The sequence below is a fragment of the Kwoniella europaea genome, chromosome 1 (assembly GCF_036810445.1).
Source record: "Kwoniella europaea PYCC6329 chromosome 1, complete sequence".
NCBI lineage: Eukaryota > Fungi > Basidiomycota > Tremellomycetes > Tremellales > Cryptococcaceae > Kwoniella > Kwoniella europaea.
The window spans coordinates 6,329,314-6,345,851 of record NC_089487.1 but is presented as its reverse complement, the minus strand read 5'-3'; the positions used below and the strand labels follow the sequence as shown (position 1 = coordinate 6,345,851).

General features: G+C 47.1%; 6 protein-coding genes across 6 annotated transcripts; 3 read left to right on the top strand and 3 right to left on the bottom strand.

Annotated features, from left to right (window-relative positions):
- Positions 1–413: 413 nt before the first annotated feature.
- V865_002410 (uncharacterized protein) lies at positions 414–1,707 on the top strand (the record flags this gene model as incomplete). The annotated part of the gene is made up of 6 exons (XM_066226211.1): positions 414–761; positions 832–994; positions 1,060–1,157; positions 1,221–1,299; positions 1,353–1,415; positions 1,490–1,707. The coding sequence occupies 6 exons, from the start codon at positions 414–416 to the stop codon at positions 1,705–1,707; spliced, it is 969 nt and encodes a 322-aa protein (XP_066082308.1).
- Positions 1,708–2,045: 338 nt separating this feature from the next.
- Positions 2,046–3,897, bottom strand: V865_002409 (uncharacterized protein; the record flags this gene model as incomplete). The annotated part of the gene is made up of 4 exons (XM_066226210.1): positions 2,046–2,360; positions 2,442–2,563; positions 2,623–3,540; positions 3,630–3,897. The coding sequence occupies 4 exons, from the start codon at positions 3,895–3,897 to the stop codon at positions 2,046–2,048; spliced, it is 1,623 nt and encodes a 540-aa protein (XP_066082307.1).
- A 1,698-nt stretch (positions 3,898–5,595) lies between these two features.
- V865_002408 (uncharacterized protein) lies at positions 5,596–6,238 on the bottom strand (the record flags this gene model as incomplete). Its single annotated transcript, XM_066226209.1, has 4 exons — positions 5,596–5,745; positions 5,840–5,948; positions 6,006–6,049; positions 6,140–6,238. 4 exons carry the CDS (start codon positions 6,236–6,238, stop codon positions 5,596–5,598), a joined length of 402 nt encoding a protein of 133 aa, XP_066082306.1.
- A 956-nt stretch (positions 6,239–7,194) lies between these two features.
- On the top strand, positions 7,195–12,044 carry V865_002407 (uncharacterized protein; the record flags this gene model as incomplete). The annotated part of the gene is made up of 3 exons (XM_066226208.1): positions 7,195–7,595; positions 7,650–8,599; positions 8,653–12,044. 3 exons carry the CDS (start codon positions 7,195–7,197, stop codon positions 12,042–12,044), a joined length of 4,743 nt encoding a protein of 1,580 aa, XP_066082305.1.
- A 147-nt stretch (positions 12,045–12,191) lies between these two features.
- V865_002406 (uncharacterized protein) lies at positions 12,192–14,970 on the bottom strand (the record flags this gene model as incomplete). The annotated part of the gene is made up of 10 exons (XM_066226207.1): positions 12,192–12,260; positions 12,318–12,785; positions 12,848–12,962; positions 13,017–13,219; positions 13,301–13,558; positions 13,630–13,931; positions 13,988–14,303; positions 14,365–14,492; positions 14,545–14,662; positions 14,722–14,970. The coding sequence occupies 10 exons, from the start codon at positions 14,968–14,970 to the stop codon at positions 12,192–12,194; spliced, it is 2,226 nt and encodes a 741-aa protein (XP_066082304.1).
- Positions 14,971–15,304: 334 nt separating this feature from the next.
- On the top strand, positions 15,305–16,428 carry V865_002405 (uncharacterized protein; the record flags this gene model as incomplete). Its single annotated transcript, XM_066226206.1, has 4 exons — positions 15,305–15,455; positions 15,564–16,067; positions 16,143–16,246; positions 16,312–16,428. 4 exons carry the CDS (start codon positions 15,305–15,307, stop codon positions 16,426–16,428), a joined length of 876 nt encoding a protein of 291 aa, XP_066082303.1.
- Positions 16,429–16,538: the final 110 nt, after the last annotated feature.

Below are 16,538 nucleotides of genomic sequence, written 5' to 3'. Positions count from 1 at the left end.
TACTTGATGCATGATGCATATATATATAGAGAGAGGAATAACGGATGAGGAATGTTTAGGTGTATGTATAGTGTAGTGAATGAGAGACGGGTGCTCCGGTCCCTTTGTTCCGTGAGAGAGTGAGTGTCAACTGTGTAATATGTCATCCAACAATAACAACCACAACATATCTTTCATCGTTCATCTCTTCTTACATTCGCTCAACTCCCACTAATCATTCACATCCTTGGCAAGCTCGATCCTCTATCGCTTCTGAACAATCCATCCGCCAAGAATTCCCTCGACTGTACCAAGCATACCAGTTATCCTATTCAGATAACGTCACTGCCTTTATTTACGTTTTCACCTTCGACGTACCTACCTCCACTGTACCATCCTTCCAACCTTCCTTTCATCATTCATACGTTATCAAGATGTCCTTGAGACCCGCACTCCGACAGACAGCCTCGTCACCCGGTGAAACACCTTCGAACAGTACACCCAATACCGTCTCACCATCACCTTCACCTAGTTTCTCAAACTTACCACAGACCACGTCGTCATCGCGAGTATCGGTTCAACTCCCCGATCGACCCAGATCGACTCAATACGATTCAACGATCCACCTACCATCTGCAATGTCACAATCTGGTTCAGCTGGTTTCCCAAGGACGAGGACCAATTCGAGTGGACAGGGTCCCAACGACGGGAAATATAGGAGGAAAGTCGGGTTTGAGGCTTTCGAAGCTGGACCAGCGGCGTTATTCGCTTTTACTTGTCAAGTAAGTACAACTCATCAACAACATACACGCACGGGTGATGGTCTCTGGCTGATATTGGACTGTGTAACAGGCGAAGAGTGAAGGGTATAAGCGATCTAGGAATACTCGTGTATTCGCCGTAGCGGTATCTCCAGATGAGTCAGGTGAAGACGCCTTGGATTGGTTGATGTCCGAGTTGGTGGAAGATGGAGATGAGGTGGTGGCTATCAGAGTGATCGAGCTGGATGAAGGTGGTAAGTGAACAACCACGAGGGTTGAGAAACATTGTAAAGGGCGGTCCGGCTGATGGCGAGTGCAGAACGTCAATCTCATGAAGCACAAGATGAACTTCGAGAAGACGCTCAACGGTTGTTGAAGACTATACTAGAGAAGAACGATGAAGCTGATGATAGAAGGGTGTGTTCAGTCTTTGCCTTCCATCTTATGTTCTCATCAGCTTATCATTCATGATGGTTCCAGATTTCCGTTATTGTCGAATTCGTCGCTGGTAAAGTGACGGAAATCTTGCTCAAGATGATCGCCCTTTACCGACCAGATTGTGAGTCGTTCGCTATATTAGACTGGCACTGACTAATCTTGCTATACTTGCAGCTCTAGTCGTTGGTACGAAAGGTATACGAAGTAAATTCCAAACATGGGGCAGAGCTTTAGGGGGTACGTCTCATGTGGTCCTTCGCCTCACCCTTCCTGTCTCGGATGTTTTGCTCACAGCTTATGACTTCATGTAGCACCTGGAATGGGTTCCGTCTCGCGATTCGCAGTCTCTCATTCACCTGTACCGGTCATCGTTGTTCGTCCCGAACGAAAGGTAAAGAAAACCCTGGCCAAACGACAGAATGACCCCAAACGAGGTCAATATGCAGCTATCGTAGGACCGGATGGTCTTGCTCTCAGTAGAAGTCGAAGTAGAGGTAGTACGGGAGCAGTCAGTGATCGAGGAGAATGAACATCTCCACTGGATTACGAAAGATGGTCTTAGATCTGGTTAGATCGGTAGAATCGGGCGGGGGATGGAGCAGTCTTAGATGTAAAATATTTTGTCAGGGGGTTGTGATCTCCATTCTGATTAGTGAGTTGTATATAGGTATTTTGGAATGAATATTCATCTTAGTGGATGGGCAGTTTCTATGAGCTCATTGGTTGGATATACATTGATATTCAAATACATCGCAACTATGCTATATAACATTTGTTTATTCGACAACCCTTTACAGATCCTCTAATTCCCAAGTAAGTTCTATAGCATCAATATTATTGAATTATCACAATTGACTCGAAAAGACCTCAAGGCGAAATCACCTCTCTCTTCACCATACACACATCATCTTCACTCCTCAATGATGCCCTTCTGACCGCCAACGCTTCAGAGGTCGGGATATCTCTTGGAATGTTGGGTATCGCCCGATCAAAATTCATGGATTCCCGGAACGACGGACCTTCTTCTTTCTCACTCTCGCTTCTCTGTCTGGCATGCATAGGGTATGGCTTGGGGATGATCGGTACTGGACCACGTATCATTATTTGAGTTTCTGCTTCTGCTTCTGCGCGTTGGACGGCAGACTGCGCATCCACTTTGACTGCTCGACGACGGTTCTGGAACTGAAAAAATGAATGATGAAGCGTCAGTCAAGATGTCACTGAGATGGTGATCGGTTCGCCGAACGGGGAATGAGTACTCACCCAGATCTGTACACTTCTAGAGGTCATACCCAATTTCCTAGCCAGATTATCCCTTTCTTCGGTCGAAGGATAGGCAGTCTTTTCGAAGACCTCGTTGAGGATTGCGAGTTGTGAATCGTCAGCTATGGAGTAAAAAGGTCAATTAGCATTCCCACTGTTAAAATTCTGAGCTGGAACTCACCTCGTTTACGTGGCGCCTTGAATCCTCCTGGACTTATACCACTCGACGGACTGAGGTACACACCTTCTCGACCTAGACCAGCGACAGGCACACCGTGAGGTACACCTGCAGGAGTATGCGTGTGCATTCCAATCCCTCCGGCGGAATTATACCTCTCATCCATCCTGGGAGGCGCATACGGATGGATTTGTAATCTTGGTCTACCCAGATTCTGTGGTCGGCCAGCAATCATATTTGATCCTGGATGACCGGGAGCAGAGGGAGGGGGAGGAGCAGCCCAAGTGGGACGATACGTTGGCTGTGGGGTGACTCTAACACCGTTCACATCGCCACTTGAGGGGTATCGTCGATGTATGACCGGCTGTCCAGGATGGGGGTGAGGGTGAGGTAGAGTAACCTGAGGTCCAGCTGATGGATGTTTTGAATGCAAAGTTTGACGCTGAACCGTATATTCTCTCTGTTCATCCGATGGACGACGTGCATGAGCCACAGGTGTCGCAGCCGATGCTGGGAATACCCTCTGAGAAGTCAAAGATACCGGAGTAGGATACACATTCTCCCTATGACTGGTTTGGATGGAGGGTAAAGAAGCTAATCTTTGGTGGTGGTTCTTTGACGTATCCGGACTGGCCTCAGTAGATGAAGAGACCCAGAACGATCTACCTATATGTGAGTGGGAAAATCCCCTTTGATGAGCAGGTTGAGGATGTCGTTTAGGTGGTGAACCTAATCTGAACGCCTCGAGGCCGAACCCTGCACCTAATCCATTCGAACTGGTCCTCGGGGGACTGCGTCTGTGAGGTGGTGGACAGGTATTGAGACGTGGTAATGTAGGTGTAACACGCTGAAGTGGCGGGAGACTACGTTTAGGACCACAGTACGATACTGGTGGAGAAGAAATGGCGGACTTGCTTTTGTCTGTAAATAAATTACATCATGATCAATAACAGCCAGAACCAGAGGGGTGGATGAAACTCGTATCAAACACATGAAAGGATATAACTCACCGGAGTTGCAAGGACCCTGATCCATTGACTCGTCCAAATCCGCTTTCCTTGGATTTGGACTTGGACTGGTAGGTGGTGAATTGGACAATAAAGCTCGTAGGTCTCTTGGTGGCGGTACCGCAACGGTGATGTGACTCGCCGGTGAGTTCGATCTGGAAAGTGAGAGCGACATGGATAATTCCCTTAAAGGTGGTGAAGGTGATGTACCGGGTGTCTGAGGAGAACATTCAGGTGAAGAGATCATGATTTGGTCTTGATCGTCTGACATGTCGAATGTTACAGTATTGATGTATTGATAGTTTAGTTGTAAGTGAATTATGTATGTATGATAAATTGGCAGTTGATTGTAGGTGGGAAAGAAGAGGATTTTGTTTTATTTTCTTAACTCTATCTCGAAGGGATGATTTTTCTGATGGGAAAAATGTAAGAATAGAGAAAAATGATTGATTCGATCAAAGATAATTTGACCATGCGGTGTAAGTAAAGTATGTTCCGGGCCCAAAGGCAAAGCCAGACTCGTTTCTTTCTATATTGATCAAAGTCTGATGGTTGATTTGAGACTGTATATCATGAATTAATGATGTAGGGTGGGAAGCTCAGCAGCTTTCAAAGGACTTTTCAAACTTGCTAAAGGGTTAAAGGGGCTTGAGGTACAAAGGAGAGAGGTCCGACTTATGATGAAAGTGGGGCATCAACCATGAGTTGTGTTTGATATTTCTTGTACTTCTTTCTTGATCGATGATCTTGAAAGGTTCGATCCTTTGTAGTACCTAATACAAGACCAGAACTCAAACGAGTGAAAAGGTGTTGATCCTTAGACAAGTTTTGATTTTCTTTGCGTAGAGCCGATGTAGTTGTAGGGATAACGTTGAATTGATGAAAGGTCGATAATGGATCAATGAGAAGTAAGTGCTTTTGCGCGAAGTAACTCCAAGTGAAATGTCTGAGAGTTTCCAATTTCCCTTGTGAGAAGCAGTCGAAGAACGATACTTCTGAGCAGACGAGAGAAGATGATGACCGAGCTGATGAACAGATCTTGAAAAGATATAACAGATTGAGTAAGTAGGATATCGTTTATTGTAAAAGAGGAGTTTGAATCTATAAGTTGATCAAATGTGACAAGGATTGAGTACTTCACTCGTGAGTATCATCTGAGTTATATTAGCATTTCCCCCTTGCTTGATTCTCGTATCAATTTTCGTTCATACAGTGACGCTTTCTTGATTGACAGTTCAACCAAGGAACAAAAGAAATGACCAAGAAGGTCAGAAGGTGCATCTTGCGTTTAGTTAGCATGAAACGTAGGGGCGTTTAGAGAGATGTGTGAAGATGAGGGTCAAGATAGACAATATTCTTGTGGTCATCTCTCGGTGCGATAGTACAAGATGAAAGGAAGGGAATCCAAAGGACGCCCTCTCATATGTAAGTGGAATGCTTCTTACCTTCAAAGGGGTATACCGAGCAGTCCCAATTAAGTGGCCACATGCGATTGCGACCTCTCTGAGCTGAAACTAAGCTTAGTGTGAGGAGAAACTAATGAATTAGCGTCCATCATATCATATCAGATGAATGAGAATGAGAATGTAAATATTTGAATATTGATTGAATTTGTCAAAGGCACGACAGGCTCAGTATCCTTTCACCAGAGCTCCCGAAGACTCAGCATGAGATGTATGTTCCTAATTGGCTCAAGGTAGATAAGCTATTTCATACATTGAATTTACACCAAGTACAAACATGAGTGAAGGGTAAATTAAAGATACCATTGAAAAACGAAAGTATGAGAGGAGAGCTGGAATAATGAAACAAATAGAGATGAAACAGATGACAACAACAGGATATATATGTGGGATAAAGCTATGATGGGTAAAAGGGTGGTTGGTGAATACAGCAAGGACGCGGCGATGATGCCCAAAAGGAAATGGTAGTGGGAAATGTTCGACTGATAAGGTATAAAACAGAATGACTACACCCTGGCTAAGACTTCTCGCACAGGAAGTTCCTCGATTCTTGGACGACCATGATCTCGTTTAGATTCTGGTTTCTCCGTTATCATCTCTCGCTCAAGGATATATTTCCCTTCCTTGTACTTCTGGTCATGCTCGAATGCAAAGTCCTAAAATATACATAGTATCAGCGTACTATCTCTGGGAACAAGAACAAATTGATAGGAGGATTCAAAAGATAGCTCATATAACACTCGTACTCACATATTTCCAACCCAATGTCGAGTGACAAACCCTACAATATACGTCCCTGACCGTATGTCGCCCGGTCCTCATTTCTCTATCCTCTGCTTCTCCAGTATACGTGTTTACGCTACGGTAATAGCGATATAAGCTTTGTACGATACCGTACAGATGAAATGCAGCTTACACTTGTTGTACCAGAAGTGCTCGTCCATGCTGACCGGTGAATTGCTGTTTGACATACACATTAGCTCTACCCGGCCAAGGAGGTGAAACGTTTCGAGCAGCATTTGCCACCGAGGATTCCATGCATATACTCACCTTAGACATGACACCTTCAGACACTGCCAGATGATTACCACATTGTCTGCAGATCAAGACCGACTCTCCTGCGAGGTATATGCGGAATGTCCTACCCATGTTGGGCTTGATACAGGTTGGTTACGGTTGATTAGGTGGTGGGAAGCGGATCAGGTGATGGGAAAGGAATTAGCCGGTATGTGAATCTAACGAGTGGGGCTTGTTGCGACTTGACAAGCCGCTATGAGACGATATATGAGGTTGCGATGGTATTGATGAGGTGGTTGAGCGTATATGATTCGGTTAAGGTGTATAAGAGTGACGAAGAAGACCAACATAAATAGGCAAGGTTGCTCAAGTTGGTCTGATTAGCACGAGTTAGAGTGACCTCCTGAGCGCACACTTTGGGAACTACCTCCACTCTCACACGGTCACATCCGAATCCAACGATCCTGCTCAAGTGGCGTGGCATAGTCATAGTGGCATATAGTTAGATAGCTGATCAGTGTATCATATCGCTGGTACTGAGCATGGGACGAGGCCCAGTCCTGGTGACCAGAGCTGGGAGAGCATGATACTCGGAAGTAGGACCAGTACGAAATCCTTTCAGGAGGTCTGATTCACATCGTCTAGGTCCTTTGGTCTTTGTCCCAATTCCGTCATCCTTCTTGCATGTTGAAAGGAAGATACGAAATCCAGCACCTTTCCCGGTGGGTCCCTTTGATTGTTCATTTTCATTGGTACATCTACAAGCTAATTTATCCTGATAGCTCAATCAGGCCATCATCAAACTGAATGAGATTGCTGGAGCAGTCGTTATCGATACTCTCAATCTATCGATACTCTCCCAATTCGTTCATTCTTTTACAGAATCATCACTTTCATTTCCCAGTCATCCAAGATATCCCCATGTCTCCTCCCCATTACCAACAGGGATCGAGCTGTTATCAGGTCTGACCTCAACACCACAACCGAAGACGTCTACGTCAATATCCAAAAGTACACACACTCTTTTATAATCACATTTTCGCAACAAATCGCTATTCCACGATAATCCCTTTGCCCGCTCTTCCAGCATGTTGTTCACCGTAACTTGTCTTCTCTTGATCTCCGAGCTCTCGCAATCCCAATCCACTGGAACCATCACTTTATCTTCACCACAAGCATGTATAATAGTCGCCCAGATAGCGGCCCTAGAATCACCTAATGCTATCACATCGATGGTACCAATTTGTCCATCTTCACCTCCAGTATCGATAAATTGGCCGTTGTCAGAAGCTGGAGATGGAGCTGCGTCCAGTATAGGTATCTACAGTCAGCTAGATGGAGGTCATGCGGGATGTGTGATGAGTTTGAGTCAGATGACAGCCATGTATCTTCTCGGAAGAACGTTGAGATGGGATGATAGCGGACAGCTGTACGATGAGGGAACTGGAGAACAGGTAGTAGACCCGATGAACCATCAAATCTTGACTTGGTAAGTACTCGCTCTATGTGATGATTTCCATCAGCTTCACTGACTCCGTTGTAGCTCTTCATCAGATCGGATGCTGCCTTCTGACCTGATATTACCTGATCCCACTTCTTTACCTGAAGAGGACCCCATGTGGCAGCAGACCATCACTCTCAGCGACAATTCCTCTTCTACAACGGAACCTGCAAACGAACCTACATCAAGTATTGCTCTATCCGAGGGTTCCTCTACATCTTCCCAATATACCGAAAATACTTCACCAGCATCCACAATCGAATTTTCTTCAAGTGCTACGCCAATCGACGGCGCTTCATCCCTGAGTGCCACTGGTACCCTCACAGCAGCATCTCTCCTAGGTTCGAGTGGGTCAGCGAGCACCTCGTCTCCTCAGGGAGTGACGGTGACCGCTACGGACTTCCCTGTTTCAATAGCTCAACCAGCCGTTAATGCGACGTCGGTCGGATCAGGTGCCACCACGACATCCGAAAGCACCGCAGCTGACTCGAGCTCAGCACCCTCCGATAGCACCACTATAATACTGGATGCAGCCACTGAAACAGCAGAGCCATCCACTACTTCGGAATATGAAGTGGCTCCCACTGAGGATTCCGCTGATGCATCCGGTACTTCAGCATCTTCTGCAAGTAGCTTGAAAAACCCGCCACTGGAGGCTACAGCAAATTCAGACTCTTCCTCACAGACTGCCCAGCAGCCGGCAGCTACTATCGCAGAAGACTCAGCCAGTCCCACTTTCTCATCTTCTTTTGTGTCTGATACTACTACCATAGTGATAGAGGCGACATCTGCGACCGAGCTGATCTCTTCTTCCTCGGTTGAGTCTGAGCCGGAAACCTGGTCGACTGTCCCTCCTCTTGATATTTCTGGCCCCTCTATTACTGCTACTGGTAGTGTCACATTCGAAGAACCGCTACCTTCTTCGTCAACTTCACAATTGAGCCATGCGATCTCACCGGACTCTCAGACCGAAACGGCGTCAAGTCAAGCGAGTGAGTGCACAACACCTCGGGTTGTATGGTTAGAACTAATTCTGCCTCTATAGCGACTGTGGCTTCGGATAGTACCAGCCATGGTGTAATTAATTCCGAGCCAGCTTCGACCGAGTCTTCCTTGCTTGAATCGGACGATTCGATGACTTCTGATACGACATCATCCCCCGCAACCACCCCATCTGAATCGCAAGAAACGGGTACCGAAACAATCAATGTCAGCTCAACGTCCAATACTGCCACTCCAGCCGAGCCTTCCTCGACAGAGGCACAAAACGATGATCTCGATATCCCGAGTGTACATATCGAGCCATTCACACTCACTCCGGAACCTACCAGTACTTTTCCCACTGGAAGCTCAACAAATGCACCGCATGCAACTACTGCAGCGGTCGGCACCAGTGTGGCGGCGTCATCTGAGAATGCCACTCACACCTTGACTGGTACAGAGCCTGTGAGCGATACAGTATCCGAGGTTTACGTAGATCAGACTATCACGACTTTTGTGCAGCCTACTGGTCTAGCTACGGAGTTTACTTCATCTACCAACATGACCTCCGACAGTCCTTTCCCAGAACCCTCTGCCATTCCCAACACCCAATCAACTGAAACCGCCTCTCCAGATTCCTATCCAAGTCCCACAGCGGATTCTCTCAATACAGCTAGTTCTGATGATTCTCTGGAGCCCAACAGCATATCGTTCGCTCAACATGCTGCCACTACACCCCCCGTCACGATCAATGCTACGAAGACTACCAGAGTGGGCGCTGAAACCTCTTCAAACAAGAAGGCGATCAACTCTGCCAGTAGCGAACCGATCTCTAATTCCTCTGTCTCAACGACAACAGAAAAGGCTACCCTCAGCGCACCGAACGTGTCCTTCACTAGGTCTGGGACCGATGTAGCCTCACCAATATCAACTACCGATACTACAAGTTCGAGCAGTGATCTACCAACTACAGCTCGGAAAGTGTCCGAAAGCCATCAGCTGCCTTCAGACTATTCGAGTTCTGCGCCAGAGTTCAGTGCGTTGCCCATACACCAAGCCGCTGTCAACACTGCTCTTCCTGATACCGCTTCGGAGACAAAGTCCCAATCGGACTATTCCACTTCAAGTGAAGATTCCAGTAGCGATCTCGCGCCAAGTATCACTATTGCTTCCTTGGGTTCTAACTTTGCAAGCTCACTCAGTGCAGGTAAGAATAGCAGCTCCAGTACAGGTACAGGCGATACCCTTGCAAAGGTATCCGGCACATCGACCACTGTGCAAACAGACTCCACTCTGACAATGCACAGACGGCGCCATCGGCGTGCTAGACGAGGTATGATGAGTAGTCGATGGGGGCCGGGAGGAATGGGTGGATGGGGCGGAGGTGGAATAGGTGGTTGGGGAGGGGGATGGTCGGGAGGATGGGGAGGTGATGAAGAGGAAGATTCTGGAATTGGAGGATGGGGAGATGCTATTGCTGAGGGTATAGGTGAAGGGTCTCAAGGTGGTAGTGCTTTAGTGAACAGCAATGCCAAAGCGGAGCCAATCGAACAGCCACAACAGACTGTGAAAACACTCGCACCTGCTACACCTTCCCCTACCCTCGCTCCGACCCCTTCTGAAAGTGTTGCCCCTACGCCTGCTCAGTATCAGGGGGCTTCCACCTCACAGTATCTCTCTTACTCCTCCCTCCGAGGTTCCACTGGTCAAGCAGCTGGCTCTACCATTGGACCGAGTTATCTTTACAGTTCTTCTGCTACTGCCCAGCCGATATCTCCTGTGGCCAGCTCTGGCTATCTTCCCGACTCATCAGCAACTGAAATGTCGTCTTTTGGAGCTTCTTCCTCATCTCCGCCACCTTCGCCCACTGTCAAACCAGCAGCGAGCTCGGTCGAAGCTATAAGCTCGAAAAAGCCAGCTACTTACTCTTTTGGTCTTGAAAAGTCCCAGACCGCTATGCTGACTTCGGATGATGAGATGACTATACAAACTGAGACCGATGCTTCCAATTTCAATACCGCGAAGCCCGCTGCCTCATCGATCTCTCATGTCGGATCCCTCTCAGACAACACAGTGACTTCTACTTGGCTATCTGGAACGACCCCATCGCCTCCTGCTCCCGATGCCAGTACATCGGTTCCTCGACCGCCTGCACCAAACCCGGAAAAGAGCTCGAGCGATCATTCCGCCAACGTTGCAACCACAGCCACTTCCACATTTCAGAAATCGATCACGGAGACCGAAACCTTCCAGCACACAACAACGCAACTCTCAACTTTTCATGATCTGACCACTCAAACATCTTTAACTACAGATATCTCCACTTTCCAATCGTCCACGACTGCTGTGTCGACTTTTGAATCGTCCACAACGGATATAGAAACTTATCAAACATCCGTCACCCAGACTTCTTCAGCTACTGCCACTGAATTTACAACTTCAACGGATATATCTACTTTTCGTACGTCAACTACTGAACTTCTTTTAACTACTATAACTGATACTTTAACTTGTGGAACTTCAATCACTCAAACAGCTTCCACTACCACAACCGAATCTACCACTGAAACTTCCACTTTTCAAACTTCAGCTTACGAGACAACCACTTTGCAAACTTCCACAACGGCCACTTCAACTGCTATAATTACCTCTACGTCCACACAGCTACCCACCACCACAAGCAGTTCGACTTCGACGGCGAGTGGGAGCTCATCTGCCTCCTCTGAAATACCCAGTGCAGGAACTCCTTCATTCACAGGTGAACGTCCGTCTCCGTCGGATGCGCCCTCGAGTACTTCATTATCACCGTCATCATCGTCTACAGAACAGCCACCACCTTCATCCTCTACTACGCAGTCTTCAACGGAACAACAACCTCCTCCTCCAACTTCATCCGCCGATTCATCACCACCAACCTCATCCTCTGAAAAACAACCACCACCATCGTCATTATCGCCCGCGAGCACAGAGGAGCCCTGGACAGAAAAATCCTCCTCATCTTGGTCTGAACCAGCATCAGATTCCTCCCAACCGGTCGAGTCCTCATCTTCCTCTGAATCACCACTCTCTTCCGCTGTTGAAGAACCTCCCACTGAAGAACCGACTCCCGACCCTGAGCCTGAATCTGAGCCTGATGCAGGTCCACCCGTATTCTCAGTAGACGGCTCAGCAGTAGGTCAATTCACAGGTCCAGGTCCTGCAGCAAGATCGGTTCGCGATCCGGATCGTCGGAGAGCAAAACCCACTAAGCGAGGCGTAGCGGTGACCGTTCCTTTACCGACAATCACGTCGAGATCGATACCGAGTCCCGCTCGATTTCCCACTGCCATTGGACCAAAACCGACTGGAAATGTACGCTCATCACTAGGGAAAGATGATAGTCAAATAAGACTAAAAGGACATGTTTCAAGGTCAAGAAGGAGAGACGGGAATCGAGTTTACACAATTTTAGGTTAATTAAGGACAATCAGTATACTGTATTCTCATTTAATGGTTTCATAAATGTTTTTGAAATGTATTCTTCCTTTTTGATTGGCATATATCACTGCTAGATGCTCACAATGCATCGGATGAAGAATAAGCAAGTCGACATATACATCTCCATTATGTCGAGGCCATGTCAACCTGTTCGTCCGTGGTCTTTTCGGCAACTTCACTGTTCTGTTCCTCGGACTAAACGCTCTGATCAGCATGTGGTCGTCGTGGGTACATGAGCAGTTATGTGCTTACCTTTGGTCCGTCTTCCTGACTCTGTCCTACCACTTTCGACGTAGCTGTGGTATCATCAGTTTCCTGCGGTGCGACTTCGTCCTTGCCCTCTTCCTCAATCTTCTGCTCTGTCTCGCCCTCTTGTGTCATCTCAACGTCCGTTTCGGCATTTTCCTGCTTCTCTACATCTACTACCTCTGTATTTTCGTCAGGCTGATTATCTGATTCGTCCAGTTTCTTCTCCTCATCATTCAACTTCTCTTCCTCTTCTCCTCCATCTTTGACGTCTAAGACCTCCTTTTCTGGGACTTCTTCGATCGCCTTTTCCTCTTCGGTCTGATTTTCCACCGCGGGGCCTGGTTTCTCCGTCTCACCTTTGACAGCTTTCATGAGTACATGAAGATCCCTCTTAGGGGCGAGAGTCTTGAAATACCTCAGATGATGGTGAGAGGCAAGTCGGAGAGCACGCCATGTGAGACTGGTCTTTCGCTGAAAAGTGAAGTTGCAGAATTAGCAGAAGGATCTTATGCACGGCAGCGACTGAGACGTACCTCTTTGTTGGCTGCTAAGACTTCCGGGGCAGGTTCGATACCCATCGCTTTATCATCTTCCTCATCCTCCTCTATCTTCCTCAACTCTTCATCCAGCTGCTCTTCATTTGTGGCTCTAAATTGTGATCATCAGCAAGATCGTTCTTCCAGAACATATATAAAAACTCACTTCTGCCTTCCTTTCAGCTGGTCGATACCGTTGAATCCATTATTCCATAACATCGACAAGGGTCGTGAACCGACCTTGAACGCATATGTTTTTGGAGGAGCGAGTCGCTTCTCCCATAATTTAGCAGCATCTTTTGCCGTACTCTCGTCTAACGGTGGAATCTCAAAGACGCCTTCGGGACACTGGTCATTCTTCCATTGTGCCTACGACATGACAGAGTCAGCCTGCGACCAATTGTATCCTTCTGTCCATAAGCCAATAGTGACGACAAGATGACTACTTACATAATGCACCTCTCTAGTTATGATTGACAAGACGGTTTCCTCGAATCTCTTTCCATCGACCATTTTCAACAGCTCGTCCCTTATGGTCTGAACTTTCGAAATCACCCATTTCTCGTCATCAGTATTTAAGACAAAAGTCTTGGGCATACCTCCGGTGAATGCCTGTTTACCAGCTGAAGCAGGAGTGAGATTCAACAGGAACTGGAATAGAATGAAATACTGAACGAGGATCTGACGACGGAATGAGGGGTCGGCGAGCTGAAAAGTGTCCAGAGTCAACTTAAGTATGAGTTGAAATCATCAACGGTGATGAGCACCTGATAACTTACCTCATACTCGAACAACCTCTTTCCGGTAAGATACCTCGGGTGGAAGAATCCACCACTTTCTACGTCCTCGGCTGACCGCTTCCGCTTTTTGCCAATCACCTCAGCATCTTTTCCTAATAGAGCCTTCTCCTTCTGTGTCTGCGCGAATAGATGCGGTAAGACGAAATCAGTCTTCTCCTTGAATGTATGAAAGGGTGTCTTCGCAGGTTCGCCAACGGCTGGACCATCGAGTGAGGGTGGATGAGCAAAATACTGCTGAAGGGACCAGAGAGTAGGGTAGAAGTCAAGCTCCCGCTCAGTAGCTAGAAAAGATGAGTCAGTAGGCCGAAGGATAACGCATTCATCCAATTTGACATACCTTCACTATCTTCACTTTGAGAAGGTTTCTTGTCCACTTCATCTTCCATTTTGACATCTCCCTCGCCATCCTTGTCATCATTGTTCTCCTCTGCAAGGTCTTTCTTCACCTCTTCCTCGTCCCATGTCGTACGCACCTCCGCATAATCACCTCTCATGTTGATAGCACTTTTATCCGCCACACTTATCACCGAGCTTGCGAACTGATGCACTCGACCTCGAAACACCAGATCATCCGGTGTCCTCGGCAGGAATCGCAGGAAGGCATTGATGGTACGTAGTAGAGGTAGGGCTTTTCCTCGAGATGCTGGCATATCCTGCAATGCATTTTAGTATCAGCATTGTTTGAGACGTATCAATAGGATGATGATTACTGACCTTCGTAAAACGCTTTGACCTAGTCTCGATATATGTCCAGAGACCTCGCCATGATTCTACCGAGATCAGTTCTACAAGCTCCTCTATGAGCGGTATGAAGAGAGCTCCTGGTTCAAGTGACGGTGTATCTGAATCGTAGTGAAGTCAGCCCTGTACGAAATGACTATGAATAGCGCTCACCAGGATAAGATGCATAGACCACTTCGAAGAGGGTCAGAACGATGTCCAGCCTATCCTGTAAGCTTATTTGAAATGTTTGCTTCTCCTTCTCCGAGGCTTCAGAAGTGGGCTCTGCAAGCTGTTATCGGATTATCAGCATTTTCGTAAATCTTGTGTTGGTGAGCTTTACAGACTTACCTCTCCGCTAGTAATTGGCAATACCACTGCATCCCTTCCGACGACTTCCAAGACCGTTCTGATCACTTCCCCCGATTTGGATGAGCTTTCTGGCGCATTGAGATTGACTGAACAATCTGACCATGCCTTGTTCACTTTGTCGGTAAGTTCAGCTGGAGATATCGGTTTGGTGAGTTGACGGGTGGGGGGATAGGAATCAATGATTGCGCCAAGCGATGATTTGAGGGATGGGTACAGCGTAGATGCCATCTTGCCTAGCTATCTGTATGCGCTGCGACTGACCACAGCTGATGATTGACGGTTCAATTGAACAAGTAGGATAATGTGTAGTGGTATTCAAGCTGAAAGGATACACCAATTTCAGGTTGAACAGCGAGCGGAATCAATTTCACAACATTTACTCATTCAATGATCCTTGACAACAAAGATCACCCCTCACTCCTCCTCTTTGTTCATCACTTGATAACTCACAGCCCATAAATAGACACTGAAGCAACACACTCCGCCAATCCGAGGTTACTCAGAAGCTGTGATATCTGCGTATCACTCATAATTTCACATCTCATCGGAGTCACATATCACCATGTCATCTCGAGCCGCTCCTCCCCATCTTTCTCCTCGAGACCGAGAGACAGACCGCCGTTATGGTAGAGACGAGCGAATCGAAGACCGAGCCAGGACAAGGAGCAGGAGCAGAAGCCCCAGGCGAGATAGAGACAGGTACGATGATCGAGGTAAGTATTTTCTGGTACCCGATACGATCATGTCATTCTGCTTTCTCTCAATTTCTACAATATTCGCCGCTCACTGTTGTTCGAATAGCTAATATCCTACTTGTGTAGATCGAAAGTACGGGCGAGACTCTGGAAGAAGTGGCTATAGAGATGATCGTTCTAGAAGGGAATATGATAGTCCCCGAGATAGGGATAGAGACGGCAGAAGCGATAGAGACGATTATACCCGAGATGATAGACGAGGAGACTATACTAGAGATAGTCGAAGGGATGATCATAGTCGAGGAGATTTGAAACCAGATGTCACTTCTCGTGGAGGTTTTTCAAGAGATAATCCAAACAACGATCCAAATCATCGACCTTCCCCTCGACCCTACGAGGATCGTCCGCCCGCTGGATCAGCACCTTCGATACCGCCTTCGCAGCCTCGAACAGGTTCATCGGCGCAACCAGGCTTCCGAGGAGGATATGGTGGATACGCAAACAGAGGGGGTGATTACGAGAGACCGCTGGATAGAAGAGCTATAGAAGAAGGTAGAAGGAGGAGAGAAGAGGAGAGAGCAAAAGGTATTGTTTATACGGAAGATGGTGCTTATAATCCTAGTGCAGATGGTAAGTTGTTTCCCCCTGGAATGGCTTCAGTAATCATACCCAACTGACGTTCTTATTGACTTGATTCCGTTATAGCTTCACCTGCACCCGAGGAAGAACCAGAGGATGATATAGATCCTGATGATCCAGAAGCCCAAATGGCATCGATGATGGGCTTTGGGGGATTCGGCACATCAAAGGTACGTCTTCCACAGTAATCATTTTCGATACGTTGCTAATAATTCTCTCAATCTCAATCTTGCAGGGTAAGGGCAAAGAAGATAACGTCGACGGTGTTGCTAAGGTGAACAAGCAGAGAAGTTGGAGACAGTACATGAATAGAAGAGGTGGTTTCAACAGACCATTGGATAAGATCAAGTAGACTGTTCCAATCACCGCATATTATGTGACAGAGCGAATCTGCTCCTTGTAACTCATATACATTCTCACACAGTACCATGCTGAACGTTACATATGCATGATCGATATATG